The 21,003-nt window shown below is 37.7% G+C and overlaps 1 protein-coding gene across 1 annotated transcript; it reads left to right on the top strand.

Annotated features, from left to right (window-relative positions):
* Positions 1-19,976: 19,976 nt before the first annotated feature.
* On the top strand, positions 19,977-20,883 carry LOC124244526 (olfactory receptor 14I1-like). Its single transcript, XM_046671152.1, is given in 2 exon segments — positions 19,977-20,671; positions 20,673-20,883. Coding segments are annotated over 2 exon segments (906 nt in total).
* Positions 20,884-21,003: the final 120 nt, after the last annotated feature.

The raw sequence follows: 21,003 nt of genomic DNA, 5'->3' as shown, positions 1-21,003 counted from the left end.
CTCTTCAGTGGCCTAGGGTGTACAGGATCGGACCCTGGGAGTGGACCTAGCACTGCTTATCAAGCCATGCTGTGGTGGTGTTCCACATACAAAATAGAGGAAGATGGGAACAGATGTTATCTCAGGGCCAGTCATCCTCAGCAAAAAAAAAAAAAAAAAAGGCATAAAAAGAGTGGAACACAAGACAAGTCAAACAACAATGTCAAAGAATAGAAAACAGAAATATGATAGATATTAATCCAACTATAGGAATAATCACTTTAAATGCCAATGGTCTAAATGCACCAAATTAAAAGACTGATAAGGTCAGGGTAGATAAAGCACACACACTCACACACACACACACACACATATATACACATTTTAATAATAAGCCCACTTTAAATATAAATACAAAGAGATTAAAACATTATATTACAAAATGTACCGTGCTCACTCTCCAGTGGTGGCCAGCGGAACCTGTGAGCAGAGGCTTCAGGAACCAGAGCAGAACCAGCGACCCAGCCCCCAGTGGCAGCACCCTACACACTGGCTCTATGGGCAGTGGGGGCTGCATACAAGTGCCCAGGTCCCTGGCCCTTGGCAACCACAGTGACACCCTTGAACCCACAGACCCCAGACACAAGGCAGCTGGCACTCCGACAAGCCAGGAGCAGCAGTGCAGGTGGTGCATGGAGCAGTAGCATCCTAACCAAAAGAGAGCTGGGTAGTAATCAATTTCCAACAGAACTGACTTCAGAGGAAGGAAAATTAGAGACAAATGGGGCATCACATAAAGATAAATGGGATAAATTCTCCAAGAAGAAATAGGATTTTAATGTGTAAACGCCTCACAATGCATTAAAGTATGTGAGGCAAAATCTGATAGACATGCAAGGAGAAATAGATGAATCCACTATTATATTTGGAGATTTCAACATAACTCTGTAAGTTATTGATGGATTAAAGAAGCAAAAAAGCAGCAAGGACATAGTTGAACCAAACAGCACCATCAATGAACTGGGTCTGATTGACCTTATAGAATACTTCATCCAACAACAACCGATATACAGTCACTGGAAGTTCTCTTGGAGCATTTCCCAAGATAGAATACATTCTATTACATAAACTGAATCCTTAAGAAATTTAAAATAATAGAAATCATACAAAATGTGAACTCTGATCACAATCAAATTAGCTAGAAATCAACCAAAAATAAAAAAAAGAAGGTAGAAAATCCCAATATTTTGACAATTAAACAATACACTCTTAAATAACTCATGGGTCAAAAAATTATCAAGAGAAATTAAAAAAAATTTGAACTAAAGAAACAACCTATAACATCAAAATTTGTGTGATTCAGCAAAGGCAGTAGTTAGAAAGAAATGTATAGCATTAAATGCATATAGTAAAAAAGGAGAAAGATCTAAAATCAATAAGTTTCAAACTTAGGAAACCAAAGAAAGAAAATTACATTAAATCCAAAGTAAGCAGAAGAAAAGAAATAAGAAAATAGGAAATAATTCAATATTAGAAAGTCAATGAAACAGAAAGTTGGAATTTGAAAAGATAAAACTGAAACCTCCAGCCAGGCAAAATAAGGAAAAAAATTTTAAAAAGAAGAAGAAACATTCCTAATAGCAGAAATGAAAGAGGAGCCATCACTAATGACTCCATGGACATTAAAGGATAATAAAAAAAGAACTGTAAAAACCTCAATTGCACAGACATCTGATAGCTTGGATAAAATGGAACAATTAATTGAAAGACATAACCTATCAAAACTCATACCAAGGAAAAGTGATAATATAAATATGACTGTATCTACTAAAGAAACAGAATCAATAATTAGTGGTCTTCCAAAACAGAAAGCACCATATCCAGATAGTCTCACTGGCAAGTTATACCAAATATTTAAGAGAAAATATTAGTTCTCTACAATCTACTCCAGAAAGTAGAAGCAAAAGGAACACATCCTGGTTTCTTCTATAAAGCCAGTATTACCCTCATAAAATAAGCAGACAAACACAATACAGGATTGAAAGCTACATATCAGTATTTCTCCTGACCATGGATTCAAAATCCTCAACAATATATTAATAAATGTATTCAAAAGTGTACACAAAAATTACATACCTAAACCAAGTAGGATATCCCAGATATGCACTCCAGTTCAACATGCAAAAGTAACTTATCTGTCACATCAACATCCTAAAAAAGAAAAATGATATAATCAATCAATAGGTGCAAAAAATGATTTAAAAAAATCCAACACCCATCCATGATTTAAAAAAAAAACTGTTAGAAAACTAGAAATAGTAGTAACTTTTTCCTTTTGATAAATAACGTCTATAAAACACCTACAACTAACATCATACTTAATGTTGAGAAACTAGATGTTTTCTCCCAAAGATCACATATAAGGCAGGAAAGTTCCCACTCCCCCTTCTTATCCAACATCAAATCAGAAGTCCTAGGTGATGCAATAAGACAAAACAAGAAAATGCAAACTGTTCAAATTGGGAAGGAAGAATGAAAACTGTCTTTACAGTTGGCATTTTGCCTATATAGAAAAATTTTAAAAATGGACCAAAATCAGCTTAGAAGCAGACATAGCAAGGTTGCAGGGTACAAGCTTAATATAAAAAAGTCAATAATTTTCTACATATCAGCAATGAAAAATTTCTATTTTAAATTGAAAGTATAATACAATTTATATTAATATATAAAAGTTAAATGCTTCTCTATAAATCTAACTATATATAAACTAAAAAAATATAAAAGTCTAATAAAATAAATCAAAGGTGACCTAAACAGAGAGATATTGTATGTTTGTGAAAATAAAGACTCAATATTGTTAAAATATTCTCACCTTTTATCTATAGATTCAATGCAATATCAATCAATCAGTATCCAAGTAAGCTGCCTCATGAAAATTGACAAATTAAATCTAAGGTTTACATGGAAAGACAAAAGACCCCGAATATCTAACACAATATTGAAGAAAAGCAAAGTCAGTATAATCAAACTATCTGTCTTTAAGACTTACTATAGGGTTATATAATCAAAACACTGTGGTATATGTCAAAAAATAGACAGATATATGAAATAGAATGGACAACACAGAAATACATCTACTCAAATATAGTCAAGTAATTTTTGACAAAGGAGCAAAGACAGTTCAATTAATGATGAATAGTCCTTTCAAGAAATGGTGCTGGAACAACAGGACATCCATAGGGGAAATTAAAGGAATATAGACTTTGATACCTTTCACAAAAAATTAACTCAAATTGATGCATTTATGTAAATACTAAACATAAAAATATAATACTTCCAGAAATTACATAAGAGAAAATCTAGGTGGCCTTGGGTTTGACAGTGAATTTTTAAAATATAATACCAAAAGCAGAATCCATGAAAGAAAAAATAATAAGTTGGACTTCATTAAAATTAAGAAAATGTCTACTCTGTAAAAAGCACTACTAAGAGTGAAAAAATAAGCTACAGACTGGCAGAATGTACTTGCTAACGTGCTTCTGATAACGGGCTTGAACTCAACAAGTACCAAGCAGTCTTAAAACTCAACCATAAGAAAACAATCCAGTTAAAAAGTGTGCAAAAGATCTGACAAGAAACCTCAGCAAAGAACATTTACAGATGACAGGTATGCAATGAAAAGATGCTCACGGTAATTTGTCCTTAAGGGAACTGCTAACTTAAGTAACAATGAGATAATAATACAGACTTACTGTAACTCTAAGATCCAAAGGCCTGAGATATGGATGTGGAGCAACAGGACCTTCATTCATTGCTGGTGGGAATGCAGAATCATACATCTACCTTCAAAAATAATCAGCAATTTCCACAAATCTAAACATAATCATCCCATACAATCCAGCAACTGTACTCCTAGGTAATTATTCAAGAGTTGAAACATCCACACAAAAACCCACACAAATGTTTATAGCATCGTATGCACAGTTGTCAAAACTTGGAGCCACCAAGGTATCATTCAGTAAGTGGATAGGTAAGCACTTGGCTGTACATTCTTACAACAGAATATTATTAAATATTAATAATGATTGTGATTAAAAAAAGTGAGAGAGATCGAGCTGTGAAAATATATGGAGGGAACTCAAACGCATATTGCTAAGTTAAAGAAGCCAATCTAAAAAGACCATATAATGTATAATTCCTACTGTGGAATACAACGAAATAAAAAAGAGCTCTGCGAACAAGATGAACTCTGTGCGCATAACAGGGACCTACAAACAAAACAGAGGCAAGCGGCCAGATGCAGTCACATACACCCTTCACGGAAAGACCGCGGAACTCACTATTAAGCTTTTGACTCTGCTAAAGTTCTTGATTTTACAAAAGTCCCTAGCAGCCTGGACCTAGCCAATGAAACTGTGACTTTCGCCCACCAATCAGGACTAAGCTGGCTTGCATTTCTCATTTGCATAAGCAGACCTGGGTGAGAACCTGGGCAGGAACTGGGAACCTCGGTGGAACTTTTTCTTTTTCTTTTTTTTGACCCTGAGCTAACACCTGTTGCCAATCTTTATTTTTTTCCTTCTTCTCCCCAAAGCCCCAGGACATAGTTGTCTATTCTAGTTGTAGGTCCTTCTAGTTCCTCTATGTGGGACGCTGCCTCAGCATGGCACTATGAGTCGTGCTATGCCCACACAGAGGATCCAAACTGGCTGCCAAACCCTGGGCTGCCAGAGCGGAGCGCTGAACTTAACCACTCAGCACTGGCCCCCCTGGAGACTTTTTCTATAAAGGCAGCCCCCAGTCTTTGTTCTCGAAGAGCAGACTTTCAGTTTGCTGCTGACGGCTACAGCGTCCCAAGTTTTCAAACTTTGCGAGCAATAAAGCCTTCCTCACTGAATTCTGGTATTCCAGAGACTAAAGCCTTCCTCACTGAAATCTGGTATTCTGGAGACTAAAGCCGTCCTCACTGGATTCTGGTATTCCTGAGAATAAAGCCTTCCTCACTGAATTCTGGTATTCCAGAGACTAAAGCCTTTCTCACTGAATTCTGGTGTTCAAGAGACTAAAGCCTTCCTCACTGAATTCTGGTATTTCAGAGATCTTTGTTGACACTTACAGATGACATTTTGTAAAAGGAAAAGCTATTGATACAGTAAAGTAATCAGTGCTTACCAAGGGCTCATGGTGAAGTGGAAAGGAACGCATAGGTGGAAGAAAGGAAATTTTAGGGCCTTGGAATTATTTTGTATGATACTGTAAGGTGGATACATGACATTATGCATTTCTCAAATTCACATAACTGTACAACACAAAAAGTAAACCCTAACATAAACTATGGTATTAAATTTACCACACCAATTTAAGATGTTACCATTAGGGGAAACTGTTGGTGAGGGAGAAGGGGTATGTAAGAACTCTTTACACTTTCTGTTCAATTATTTTGTAAACCTGAAAATACTGTCAATGAGAGAATATTTTTTTAAAATTAGGTGGTAAGTGAAAACTCTGGTATCTTCTGTTTAGAAGAGATATACCTAGATCAGAATGATTCAGAAAGTTGAAAATAAAAGGATGGGAAAAGACTGTCATCAGAGTATGATATAGTACCTGATAGCTACACACTATGTAGTCTGGGTTCTTCACCTCACCTATGTCTCTATATATGCTTGTTTACATCTGATGGTTTATCTATCCATCTGTCTATCTGCCTACGTCATGCTCTACACCTTCACATGGTACAAAGTCTTGCATAAGCCATTTATTGACAAAAGTTCTGATTGCTGGTGAAACCTACAGAGGCATCCTGGAGTACATCATGGCTGGTTTATTTACTCTGCACCAAAGGAGTCAACACAATCTAGTGCACAGAACAGGGATATCAGCAATATGATCCAGGTCAGAGTCAGCTGCAGTCTTCTGAACCACATGTTGTCTGCAGCCACAAAGGGCAAGGACTGACAGGTACCGCCAAGGCTACTTGGTTGTTTAAGCAATCAAAGTTTATTGATAAAGGGAAATAGAATGAGGAGCATGGATAAAAGGGAACAACAAATCGGAACTTACCACATCCACACCACAGTCAGCCGGGGAAGTCCCAACAGTTTGTATGCGGGTGGGAGTGCCGATTGTCCAGGTCTGAGGCAAAGCAACCTTTCCTCAGTGAGACTCCCAATTGTTCCATGCCTGTGACTCCGTTTTATCCTAAGGTTTCTCTGGGTTCTGACTCAGGGTTTAGACATTTGGATACTTTGAGTTATTTCTTCTTGTTCCCACAGATAGGGGGCTTCTGTCTCTTTTGTTCCCACAGACGAGATGTTTCTAAAGTTCAGCCAGGTGCCTAGTGGGGTGGCCAGCCCAGACAAGGAACATTATGCAGGACATATTCTTTGTAACTTGTGCCTTAGAGGCGGGGCCGAAGTGGCCATCTTTGGCCCTGAGCCCAGACACATTCCTTCACGTAGGGCCCAGGCCCAGAGTCCTTGGAAGGCAGGAAGGTCAATGAACTCTGTACCCCACACTGTTATCAAAAGTTATCACAGATTTGTCATAGATGATATGGAGCATGTGAGGGGGTTGCTGGAACTTCCTAGGCAAGATGACCTGTCTGGAGATTGGATGTCCCACGCTCAAGGTGAAAGCAGGTACAAATGAGAAGGTGATCTAGTCTCATAGAGCAGTTTATTTTACCCAAGTTATAAAATCTACAATGTGATGCCAGCATAAGCTGGAGTACAGTCTGGCACATCAAGATGACTAGGTACCCAAGACTAGCATAGTCTGGTGCATGCACATTCCTGAATACTTTGCTGCAGAAACAGAAGACGTGTCATCTCTAAGGTGCAGTGGGAGTCACACTAACGTGCCCCTGATTTTCCAAAAATCAAGCCTGAAGAGGTATAGGAGGTATCCTCTTAGTCTCACTTCTAGTAGCTTCAGGTTTAATTCACAACTTGTATATCATCCTCATATGTGGAGAAATATAGAAATAAAATTTCTCTTACTATAATGCTCTATATAAATTTGAGTTACGTGATGAAAACGTAGTATCTACAAAAATATACAAATTTATCATAAAACTACATGATCATACTTTGTATGAATTTTAAATGTATTATTCCATTTTTTCTTCTAAAGTAGGAAATTGTATCATTTTTATAATATTATTAATTGATTAAAAGAGTTATAAATTTGCTTTTCCTTTTAACTGTAACCCTCCTCTGGCCTGTTTGTTCCATGCTCACCATATTTGCTACTGGTTAGAATTCAACTACATTATACACATTCTTTGAATGTCATTTATGTCAAAGAAAAATGTTTCATGTGGCATAATAAATGCAACATTTGGGCCTGCAATTATACTAATTAATTTCTAATATGAAATTCATATCGCATTCTAGTTATAGACTTATGATGTATCATTCACTTTACCAATATTTTTCCACATATTCATAGAAAACTTACCATAGTAAGGAGTATGATTCTATAAATTATTAACACTATTCCAGCTAAAGATAAAATTATCATCTCCTTAGGATATAAACTCCTCGAAAGCAAGATAGCGTCAGTTTGTATCCCCAGCTGGAAGCATTTCCTTTTATTGGCTCTTGATTAAACGCTGACTTCTTGTCTGCCGCCGCCCTCCTCTCCCTCCTCCTCTCTAGGAGGTCCTTTGCTCAGACTCCCCGTCATTGAAGAAAAGGACATTTGGAGTGTGACTTGCCATGATCCAAATTTTTCTGAACAAATAAAACTCTTCAAATGTTCATCCACCACTACCAAAAGACAGCAGTTTTAAAGAGTTTTGTAAACATTTAAAAAACAAATATTCTGATGTATTTTAACTATGTCTGAGAATGAAGAACAGAAACTTCAAATTTATTTGTCCAAGCCAGCACAATGTTGACGTATTGCTCATATGACCATTCTATCAAGTTCATACTATTTTTCAAATTTTTTAAAGTTGTCTTTGGTCCCCTCTGGGAGAATTTAATGATGTCTTCATCTTCAGATCTCGCATAGTTATTTTTAATTTAAATCTCAGATATTTTATTTTTCACAAAATTGGGATTTAAAAAAAATTCTATGAAATTCCTTTTGTTTACGCAAATTATTTTGTACCCAGACACTTTTCTGAGTCATTCTTTTTTGTTCTAGTTTTCCAGTTGATTACCTTGTGCTTTCCACATAAACTACAATTTCACACACAAAAGGTCATTTTGCCCTCTCTTGACAAAGTTTATACCACCTATATCTTTCTCATGTCTAACTGACTCATAGGATGCTCAATGACAGCAGTGATAACTACCACAGGGAGACCACAGTTCACTAGTCCTGGGGCCAGAAAGCCTGGGGGCCTGCTGCTCTCACTGGCTTACTGTGTGGCATGGGCCTTTTCATAAAATATATGAAATGCCTCAGTTTCCTCATCTGAAATAAATGACAACAAAATATGTATCTCATAAAATTGATAGATTCCTCCTCAAATTAATTATTTATATATTTCTCCTTGAATAATTTTATCTTAAAATAAAACATTTTTTTGATTGTCGTATTTTGTGAAATCCAGTATTCATTCATCCTTTTAATCTATTACTAGTTGTGGGACCAATAGATTTTGGAGGAGATGAGAAGCATGAAGATTGTCTATATTTAATCAATAATTTCCTGACAATTAAAGTTCAATACAGAAATAGGGTGCTATTAACTGTGAAATAAATTGGATATGTCCTTATACTTTCAGACAGCACATTGACTAGGCACGGTAATGAATTCAAGCAATGGTTTATTATTTTCTGAGTTCATTTAAATATATGGGTTTTGAACTTTATCAAATATTGTTTTATAAAATGTGAAAATAAAAATGCTCTGATTTTTTTCTTATCATTGTTGACTTTATTCACTCTCTTAATTAATACCTATGTATCTCTCATGCTTATTATTCCCCTATGGACTTTGAGTTCTATCACCCTCCACTCAGTACTCTAGCTTCTGTTTCATCAGATATTATTCCATTTGACCTGGAGAAAGTCTGATTCCACCTGAGACCCATATCCCCCAGGCTCCTCTCTGGAAACCAATCCATCTCCGACACCTGTGGACACCTGATGAAAACAGTCTCTCCTTGATATATTGTACAATAGCTTTTCTCCATCACTGGGTTTGCATATTACGTCAGTTGCTTTTTTCTGGTAATCAAGGAAGACATTGGAAATGGTGCTTTTTCATTGTTTTTGCAGAAAGTGAGTACACATTGAGAAACTACATGTCCTTTCATCAAGGTGTTACTCTTATTGTACTTCTTAGAATTTTACTCACTAAGGAAACTGTATAAGTTCCCTCAGCTGTCATGAGGTTTATGTAATGAATTATTTCAACTTCTTCATGATAAAAAAAACATGGAGAGATGTTTGATTAAAGTGATTTGATCATCCCATTAGTTTTGTGCTTTATTATTTTTTTCAATGATATGCCCATGCCATATACCAGGAACAACCTGGCTAAGTTTTTGTCTTTCCAGAGGTCATTGTAATTCTGAATAAATTGGAGAGGAGTCTAATATCCTGAAATTACTCTATAGCATAGAGGTACTCCACGAAATCAGTGCATCCATGCTATTTTGACCTTATGCAGTCTTGGTGAACACATTGAGCTGAAGTGAGAACCCTTTGACTCTCTCACTCCATGTGTCCTCATGTCTATTGGGAAGTCCCTCCTCAACCTCAACACTGTCCTGTCACCAGCGAGAGGGAGCATCCGGGTGTATTTATCCAAGGTGCAGGAACAGGGTTGTAAATTCATTTTTGTTCCTAACATGGAGAGAATTCCACAAGCCTGTCCATTTGTTCCTTGGATGATGTACTGATTTAAAATACACAGGCTCAGAAGCAAAAAACTTTTATAAATATTTAATAAATGCTATGCTGTTAAAAACAATGCTTTTAAAATTCTCAAATTATATCTAACAATTGATGATGTATGTATATGTGTGGAAGGGAATTCTGTCTTTTGTATGTGTTATCCACCAGCCATTTGTTAAATGGGTCAACCAATTTGCGTATTTTGAACAAGATATATTGTATATATGTGTATTAATATTTCATAATGATAATGCATTTATGTGTATATACCTATAAATTAATCTTCTATGCTCTTAATTCTAAATTACCTGCAATTAAAAATATTGATTTAATAAGTTTTTAGTAAAAAATAAACAGTGATTATATATAAATTATATATCTTTTCCTTTTTGAAGGATGAAAATGTGACCATAAGAGAGAAGAAATCAGGATATTTATTTTCTCATCCTCTAGACAATAGATTATGAGGAATCTGCCACGTGGCAGTTGTGTAGAATTTTACATCTACTGCAAGAAAGTTAACCCGGAGGATGTGTATTCTATTGCTGATTCAGCTTGAAAGGGTTTTGTGAGTGTGTGTGAGTGTGAGTGTGTGAGTCTGAGTGTATGTGTGTGTGTATTTGTTTTGATTTAAGGAGAAGCTACAAGTCTTGACTGTGTAGTTGGCACTTTTTTAATAAAAAGCAATAAATCAGCATTTTATTACTTGTTTCTCTAAATTTTGTCAACAGTAAAAGGATAACCCAAAAATTCAGTTTTAAATTACTATGCATTGTTAAAACATTATTATTATACATAACAAAATATGCAGAAATTAATACTAAATAATTCAACACACAACTGAGTCCCAAATAACTTCTTTTATTAAATATTTATATTTTCTTAGATTCTTAGGTTTTAATATGTGGGATATCTTATTGGATCCATGATGCCAAAGAAAACAGTTTTGCCTCTTATCTCTGAATTCTATAAGTAATTTAAAAAGCGGAATCTAATTCATAATACACAAAAGGATTCCAATTGCTTCTTTACCTGAATATACACAATATCAATAGTAATCTTTCAGATCTGGAAAGAAGGAATATACCAAATGATTAATAACCAGTATTTAATTTTATCATGTTAATATTTTTGTGTTTGCCCTAAGGTTTAAACATTAAAATATTTCAGATATAGTTGATGCTCAATTTTTATTCCCCTTTATTCTCTTTTCTCGCTTCTTCTACACCATGTCAATTAATGGGTACGCTGTATTAATTCTTTAACAGATTTATGCAACTCTTATTTATGTATGTATCCATAAATAATATACTACAGTCTTCTGAATGTTTAAACTGACATGATTGGGAACACTTTCTGTGTAATAGCTTGCCGCTTGCTTTTTTTGTGCAAAATATATATTAAGATTTCTCTTATTTATGTATGCAGAGCTGTCACGTTTGATTTTATCACTACATAGTGTTCCATTCTGGCATTAAACAGGGTGTATTATCCAGTATGCCAGAAACAGGAATTTAGAGTTCGACCATGATAGAACAGACATTCTTAAACATGTCATTTAAAAAGTGAGTATGTATTTGTTACAAGTAGGATTGCTGCTCGAAACTTGCACATCTTAATTGTGGTAAATATTGCCCAACGACACTCTGCAGTGCATAGACTGCTTACACAGAGAACAGCAGCAAAGGAGCGTTTCATCCCTTCACGTCTTTATTAAGCCTTTATGGTAAGATTTATGTGCATTAGATTTTCTAAGGCAATGAGCAGAAAAAGAGCAGCTTATTCAGGTTTTAATGTACAGTTTCATAATGAGAACTTTCGGACATATTTTTGAAGTAGTAATTAGGCATTAATTTTTCTGTTTACGAACTGCCTGTTCAGACACTTTGCCCATATTTTTCTTTTATGTTAATTTGTTCTCATAATTACGTTTTTTTGTTGTTGTTGGGGAACGGATACCGCTGCTTTCTCATTTACATTGCAAATATTTATTGCTCATTATTTGACTTTGTGTGAGGGTACTATTCTTTTTAAAAATTTGTTTTAATGATGCAATGAAGTGTTTCATACTGACTATATTATTTATAACCTATGGAAGGATTATCTTCAAAATGTGTCATAAAAAAGGGTTTCTACCTTTCCTGTAAATAATGATAACATTCATTCACGTTTGCCTAATCACAAAGGATAGCATTCATTTATGTGCTTTATTTATCACTAATGGAATGAGATAATGAAACAATGCTGATTAAAAGGGATAATCACTAAACTTATTTTAAATTGACTTTAAAGTTGGCTATTATAGGAAACAACTTATTAAATTGTGGGTAACAATACTTTACAGTCATGTAGAGTGAATCTAATATGCAAATGACTGTGACGCAGACAAGCATATATGTTTTAAACATGCAGACAGTACCACTGAGAAAAAGCAAAGATATGATGATCATCAATTAATATATAGAAAAAGTCCATGAAGTTTTGTTGGTCAAAATTTTTACCCATTAAAGTAGATTAGTAAAATGCAGAGGTTAACGACACTGATCCCGGAGATGGACTACCTTGATTTGAGTGCTGGCGCAGGATCTGGCTTTTGAGTGGTCTTGGGCAAACTACTTGACCTTGCTTTGTCTTAGTTTCACTTTCTGTAGAATGGAAATAATAGTAACACATTTTACTCCGTTGTGCCATTGTGAATATTAATTGAGTTAATGTATTTAATCTGCAGATAACAGATATGGCACAGAAAGGAAGCTACACAAAGATTGTGGTGTTTTTATTGTACTAATGTCATTTCTTATGCATTAACAAAGCAAAGTTCCCTCTTTTCCATATGAGAACTATTCATAATGGGTTTTAAAATTGTATTCCATATTCATTCTATAATGTAAACAATAAATCCCCACTTTAAAGTGGCATACCACCAAAGTTATTCAAGAAAAAGCTAAAGAGAGCTGACTCCTCCCAAGACTTGCAACCATTATAATTCCAAGCTTTGTATTAAAAATATACCCAGACAAAATTAAAGATGGAAAGGAGGTTGCCGATCCAAGATGGCACTGTGAGTAGTCCTCTTTGTCTCTCCCCCTTCGAGTCTACAATTATTTGGACCCTTATCGCTTAACAAAGGATATCCAGACAGCATCTCAGGACGTCTGAGAGACCCACGCAACTATACATCGGAAGGTGGACGGACTTTCCTCCGGGAGGATGTGGAAATAGGTGAAAACTCTCCGACCCCGACTGAACAGCCTAGTACCCACAAGCGGCTTTCTTCCAACAGACGGCCAAAGAAGATCAACACACATCTAGGGCAGGAGCGAGCACACAACAGAGGAGTGACAGTGGAAACAGGTGACCAGAACCCTACCTAAACCCCCCGCAATCACTCCTAAATGCAGAGGGAAACTCTAGAGTTACACACCTGAGCCCGTGGGGAGAGTCTCTCCCCACCATTGGCAAGGAGATCCCGCCTAGTGTTCATGGCACCCAGAGGGTCCCAGAGAGAATCGCTAAGGGTATGGAGGTCCCCCAGCTGCCACTGCCTGCACGGTGGGGCTAGGGATTGCCAGAGATCTCAGAGCGGACTGGGGCTGGGTGAAGCTCCAGAGGCCGACTCTGTGCCCCGGAGGGGAAGCTCCAGAGTTCCGCCCTGGCAGCAGACAAAACTCTCTGTCTGCCATTAGCGGAGGGACTACGCCCAGCATTCACAACTCCGGGAAAGTCCCGGAGAGAATCCCAGAGGGTGAGGTGACCTCCAGCTGCCATTGCCCGCCCCGTGGGGCTAGGGATTGCGGGAGATCTCGGAGATCTCGGAGAGGAGTGGGGCTGGGTGAAGCTCCAGAGGCCGGCTCTGTGGCCTGGAGGGGAAGGTCCAGAGTTCTGCCCGGGCAGCAGACAAAACTCTCTGTCTGCTATTAGTGGAGGGGCCACTCCCAGCATCCACAACACCGGGAGGGTCCCGGAGAGGAGAATATCAGGCAGGGCAGCAGCTGACAAGCTACCACTGAAATCAGGATCTCCGGCTATCCCCCAAGACAGGGCAAAGGGCTCCCCGAGTTCCTGGGGAACAGGACTGGGGCTGGGTGGAGTTCCAGCGACCCAGCTCCGTAGCCTAGGGGGAAACCCTACAGGCTCACAGCAGCCTCAGGGAAAGCCTCTGCACAGCACTAGTAGAAAGCACCCATCCGGCAGCCACAAGGCTGGAAGACCCCGGGACAAAAGTAGCATAGCTAGGTGAACTAAACACAGACTGTAGAAGATGCCAATAGCTCTGCTGCAACCCATACTGGACAAGCGAGATTTTGTGGGTGCCAACAGTGAAAAATATAAGTGATCCTAGCCCTGGCCGCTGGAAAAGCCCATAACACCATTGCAGACCCCCAGGAGGGAGCACGTCTAGGTGGGCTGCAACAGTAGGCACCAGCAGCCTGAAGCCCCCCTGTGACGGCCCCCACAGCAGAGGAGGGAATCCAAAGGACCACTGTGTCTACGAGGAGGGGCCCAGGCCCAGTTAGCAACTGCGGATAGGGTTCCTGGTTGGTGCAGTATAAACAGCTGCTCCCCCACCACAGCAACAGAAACAAGTGAAAGGAGCAACTAAACTCTATCTCTATGCGGGGGCACAAATCAACAACATCAAGCAATATGAAAAAATACATTAAATCTCCAGAACAGAAGGAAAATAACAAATACACAGAAAACAATCCCAAAGAAAATGAGATATATAACCTAAATGACGATGACTTCAAAACAGCCATCATTAAAATACTCAATGAGTTAAGAGAGAATTCTGACCGACAACTCAACGAGTTCAGGAGCTATGTCACAAAAGAGTTTGATACTATAAAGAAGAACCAATCAGAAATACTGGAAGTGAAGAACACAATAGAGGAGATTAAGAAAAATCTAGATGCACTAAACAGTAGGGCAGATAATATGGAGGAAAGAATTAGCAATTTGGAAGATGGCAATATAGAAATGCTGCAGGCAGAGGAGGAGAGAGAAGTAAGACTAAAAAGAAATGAAGAAACTCTCCGAGAATTATCAGACACAATTAGGAGATACAACATAAGGATTATAGGTATACCAGAGGGAGAAGAGAAGGAGAAAGGGGCAGAAAGGCTATTCAAAGAAATAATGGCTGAGAACTTCCCAAATCTGGTGAGAGAGATGGATCTTCAAGTGACAGAAGCCAATAGATCTCCAAACTTTATCAATGCAAGAAGACCAACTCCACGGCATATAGTAGTGAAGCTAGCAAAAGTCAACAACAAGGAGAAAATACTAAGGACAGCCAGGCAAAAGAAACTAACCTACAAAGGAACCCCCATCAGGCTATCAGCAGATTTCTCAGCAGAAACTTTACAGGCTAGAAGAGAGTGGAATGATATATTCAAAAATCTGAAGGACAAAAATCTACAGCTGAGAATTCTCTACCCAGTGAAAATATCCTTCAAATACGATGGAGAAATAAAAACTTTCCCAGATAAACAAAAATTAAGGGAGTTCATTGCCACAAAACCTCCTCTTCAGGAAATCCTCAGGAAAACCCTCATTCCTGAAAAATCCAAAAAAGGAAAGGGGCTACAAAACCAAGAGCAGAGGAGATAAGTAGAAGGACAACAACAGAGAGTAGCAGCTCTTCATCAGAACAGATTAAACCATGGGACGAGAAATAAAGTAAATGGAAGAAAACCGGAAAACAAGACACAAAATGGTAGTGGTGGGCCCCCACATCTCAATAATCACTCTAAATGTAAATGAATTGAACTCCCCAATCAAAAGACACAGAGTGGCAGGATGGATCAAAGAACAAGACCCAACAATATGCTGCCTCCAGGAAACAAACCTCAGCCCCAAAGACAAACACAGACTCAGAGTGAAGGGATGGAGAACAATACTCCAAGCTAATAATGAACAAAAGAAAGCAGGTGTCGCTATACTAATATCAGACAAGGTAAATTTCAAAGCAAAACAGATAAAGAAAGACAAAGAGGGACAGTATATAATGATAAAAGGGACTCTCCACCAAGAAGACATAACACTTATAAATATATATGCACCCAACACAGGAGCACCAAAATTTGTAAAGCAACTCTTAATAGAACTAAAAGAAGACATCAACAACAATACAATAATAGTAGGGGACCTCAACACACCATTAACACCAATGGACAGAACATCCAGACAGAACATCAACAAGGAAATAATAGAATTAAATGAAAAATTAGACCAGATGGACTTAATAGATATATATAGAACACTTCATCCAAAAACAGCAGGTTACACATTCTTCTCAAGTGCACATGGAACATTCTCAACGATTGACCATATTTTGGGAAACAAAGCAAACATCAATAAATACAAGAGAGTTGAAATAACATCAAGCATCTTTTCTGATCATAATGCTATGAAACTAGAAATCAACTACAAGAAAAAAGCAGAGAAAGGTGCAAAAATGTGGAGACTAAACAACACGCTTCTGAACAAACAATGGATCATTGAAGAAATTAAAGAAGAAATCAAATATTATCTGGAGACAAATGAAAATGAGAACACGACATACCAAATCATTTGGGATGCAGCAAAAGCAGTCCTAAGAGGGAAATTCATTGCAATACAGGTTCACCTCACTAAACAAGAAAAAGCTCACATAAGCAACCTCAAACGACACCTAACAGAACTAGAAAAAGCAGAACAAACAAAGCCCAGAGTCAGTAGAAGGAGGGAAATAATAAAAATAAGAGCAGAAATAAATGATATTGAAACAAAAAAGACAATAGAAAGGATGAATGAAACAAAGAGTTGCTTCTTCGAAAGAATTAACAAAATTGACAAACCTTTAGCCAGACTCACCAAGAAAAGAAGAGAGAAATCGCAAATAAATAAAATTAGGAATGAGAGAGGAGAAATCACAACAGATACCAATGAAATACAAGAGATCATAAGAGAATACTATGAAAAACTATATGCCAACAAATTGAACAACCTGGAAGAAATGGACAAATTCCTAGACTCCTACAATCTCCCCAAACTGAATCAGGAAGAAATGGAGAATCTGAATAGGCCAATCACAAGTAAGGAAATAGAAACGGTAATCAAAAACCTCCCCAAAAATAAGAGCCCAGGACCGGACGGCTTCTCTGGAGAATTCTACCAAACTTCAAAGAAGACTTAATAGCTATTCTTCTCAAACTGTTCCAGAAAATTGAGAAAGATGGAGTACTCCCTAACACATTCTATGAAGCCAACATCACTCTGATCCCCAAACCTGACAAGGACAACACAAAGAAGGAGAACTACAGGCCGATATCACTGATGAACATAGATGCAAAAATCCTCAACAAAATTTTGGCAAACCGAATACAGCAATACATCAAAAAGATTATACACCATGATCAAGTGGGACACAGGGATGGTTCAACATCCACAAGTCAATCAACGTGATACACTACATCAACAAAATGAAATACAAAAACCACATGATCATCTCAATAGATGCAGAGAAAGCATTCGACAAGATCCAACACCCATTTATGATAAAAACCCTCAATAAAATGGGTATAGAAGGAAAGTACCTCAACATAGTAAAGGCCATATATGACAGACCCACAGCCAACATCATACTCAATGGACAAAAACTGAAAGCCATCCCTCTCAGAACAGGAACAAGACAAGGGTGTCCACTTTCACCACTCCTATTCAACATAGTACTGGAGGTGCTGGCCAGAGCAATTCGGCAGGAAAAAGAAACAAAAGGAATCCAAATAGGTAACAAAGAAGTAAAACTCTCGCTGTTTGCAGACGACATGATCTTATATATAGAAAACCCCAAAGAATCCATAGAAAAACTATTAGAAATAATCAACTACAGCAAAATAGCAGGGTATAAAATTAACGTGCATAAATCAGTAGCATTTCTATACACTAACAATGAACTAACAGAAAAAGAACTCAAGAACTCAATCCCATTCACAATCGCAACAAAAAGAATAAAATACCTTGGGATAAACTTAACCAAGGAAGTGAAGGATCTATACAATGAAAACTACAAGACTTTCTTGAAAGAAATTGATGACGACATAAAGAGATGCAAAGACATTCCATGTACATGGATTGGACGAATAAACATAGTTAAAATGTCCATACTACCTAAAGCAATCTACAGATTCAATGCTATCCCAATCAGAATTCCAAGAACATTCTTCACAGAAATTGAACAAAGAATCCTAAAATTCATATGGGGCAACAAAAGACCGTGAATTGCTAACGCAACCCTGAGCAAGAAAAACAAAGCTGGCGGAATCACAATCCCCGATTTCAAAACATACTACAAAGCTACAGTGATCAAAACAGCACGGTACTGGTACAAAAGCAGGTCCACAGATCAAAGGAACAGAATTGAAAGCCCAGAGATAAAACCACACATCTATGGACAGCTAATCTTCGACAAAGGAGCAGAGGGCCTACAATGGAGAAACGAAAGTCTCTTCAACAAATGGTGCTGGGAAAACTGGACAGCCACATGCAAAAGATTGAAAATTGACCATTCTTTTTCACCACACACCAAAATAAACTCAAAATAGATCAAAGACCTAAAGATTAGGCCTGAGACAATAAGTCTTTTGGAAGAGACTATAGGCAGTACACTCTTTGACATCAGTTTCAAAAGAATCTTTTTGGACACTATAACTCCTCAGTTGAGGGAAACAATAGAAAGAATAAACAAATGGGACTTCATCAGACTAAAGAGCTTCTTCAAGGCAAGGAAAACAGGATTGAAACAAAAAATCAGCTCACTAATTGGGAAAAAATATTTACAAGCCAGTTATCCGACAAAGGGTTAATCTCCATAATATACAAAGAACTCACACTGCTTAACAACAAAAAAACAAACAACCCGATCAAAAAATGGGCAGAGGACATGAACAGACATTTCTCAAAAGAAGATATGAATATGGCCAATAGACACATGAAAAGATGTTCATCATCGCTAATCATCAGGGAAATGCAAATCAAAACTACAGTAAGATATCACCTTACACCCGTTAGATTGGCGAAAACATCCAAAACCAAGAGCGACAAATGTTGGAGAGGTTGGGGAGAAAAAGGAACCCTCATACACTGTTGGTGGAAATGCAAACTGGTACAGCCACTATGGAAAACAGTATGGAGATTTCTCAAAAAGTTAAAAATAGAAATACCCTATGACCCAGCCATCCCATTACTGGGTATCTATCCTAAGAACCTGAAATCAGAAATCTCAAGAGTCCGTTGCACCCCTATGTTCATCGCAGCATTATTTACAATAGCCAAGATGTGGAACCAACCTACTTGCCCAGAAACTGATGATTGGATAAAGAAGATGTGGTATATATACACAATGGAATACTACTCAGCTATAAAAAAGACAAAATTGGCCCATTCACAGCAACATGGATGGACCTCGAGGGTATTATGTTAAGCGAAATAAGCCAGTCAGAGAAAGACGAACTCTATATGACTCCACTCATAGGTGGAAATTAGTATATTGATAAGGAGATCTGATCGGTGGTTACCAGGGAAAAGGGGGGGTGGGGGGAGGGCACAAAGGGGGAAGTGGTGTACCCACAACATGACTAACAAAAATGTACAACTGAAATCTCACAAGGTTGTAATCTATCATAACATTAATATAAATAAATATATATATATAAATGTATATATATATATATACCCAGAAACTTGTATAGAAGGAAAATTGTTGCTTTTATCTCACAAATTCTTGTTTAGTAGCTTTTCCTTGGGACCTGAAAATCTATATCTATAACAAGTACCCTATTTGATGAAAAAGTCTTGATCTCATGTTTTGAGGAGTACTTCACAGTAAATATGAAATTCTAATCAAAAGCTCTGGGAATTTACTTACTTAACTATTAAAGTCTTAGGCATACCTCACTCAGAATATTCTTATGTGAAAAACTCATCTACCATCACTCCATTTGCTTAAGCAATGTAGAAGATATTGACTACTTCAGTTAGAGGAATACTATTTTTATAACATTGTATTAATACAACATTGTGTTCATTTTTATTTGCCTCATTTTTAATCTTTGTGTATTTTTTCCCTAACAATCAGGACATAGATTTACCTACCCAATGGACAATCTCACAGAAATGACAGAATTCCTGCTCATGGGGTTTTCTGATGTCTGGGAGCTACAGATGCTACTTGCTGGACTGTTTCTGCTGATTTATCTGGCAGCTCTGGTGGGGAACATTCTCATCATCATGCTCATTACTCTTGATCAGTATCTTCACACGCCCATGTACTTCTTCCTAAGGAACCTCTCCTTTTTGGATTTGTGCTACATCTCAGTCACCATGCCTAAGTCAGTCCACAGCTTTCTGACCCACAGCAGCTCCATCTCTTATCTTGGCTGTGTGGCTCAAGTCTACTTTTTCTTTGCTTTTGCATCTGCTGAACTGGCCTTTCTCACTGTCATGTCCTATGACCGCTATGTTGCCATTTGCCACCCCCTCCAATATGGAGCCACTATGACATCAGGAAAATGCCACCAGACGGCAGTCATTGCCTGGCTAAGTTGTTTTTCTTATGCAGCAGTCCACACTGGGAACATGTTTTGGGAGCCCATTTCAAGATCCAACATGATCCACCAGTTCTTCTGTGATATCCCTCACATGTTGGCCCTGGTTTCCTGTGATGTTTTCTTTGTTGAGTTTGTGATCCTAGCTCTGAGCTCCAGCTTGGTGCTGATATGCTTTGTTCTTATAACCACCTCCTATATCCAGATCTTCTCAACAGTGCTCAGAATCCCTTCAGCAGAGAGACGAGCTGACTGTCATCATCCTCTTCCTCACCACAGGGCTCTTTGCTGCCTTAGGGCCAATTGCCAAGACTTCTTACATTCAAGATGTGATGATTGGTATGGCATACACAGTTTTGCCTCCCTTCCTGAATCCCATCATATACAGTCTTAGAAACAAGGAGATCAAAGCTGCTGTTTGGAGACTGTTTGGGAAGATAAATCCTCTGCAAAAGTAGAACACCTGGTCTCTGCGAATGGTCTCTGCTAACCAAAGGCCAGGAGATCCAAACACTTTATGACAGACAAATAACATTGAAAAAAACTGTTGAATGACAGAATGAAATCTTTTCTGCTCT

The sequence above is a fragment of the Equus quagga genome, chromosome 9, assembly GCF_021613505.1.
Source record: "Equus quagga isolate Etosha38 chromosome 9, UCLA_HA_Equagga_1.0, whole genome shotgun sequence".
Taxonomy (NCBI): Eukaryota; Metazoa; Chordata; class Mammalia; order Perissodactyla; family Equidae; genus Equus; species Equus quagga.
This window is presented reverse-complemented; position numbering and strand designations above follow the sequence as displayed.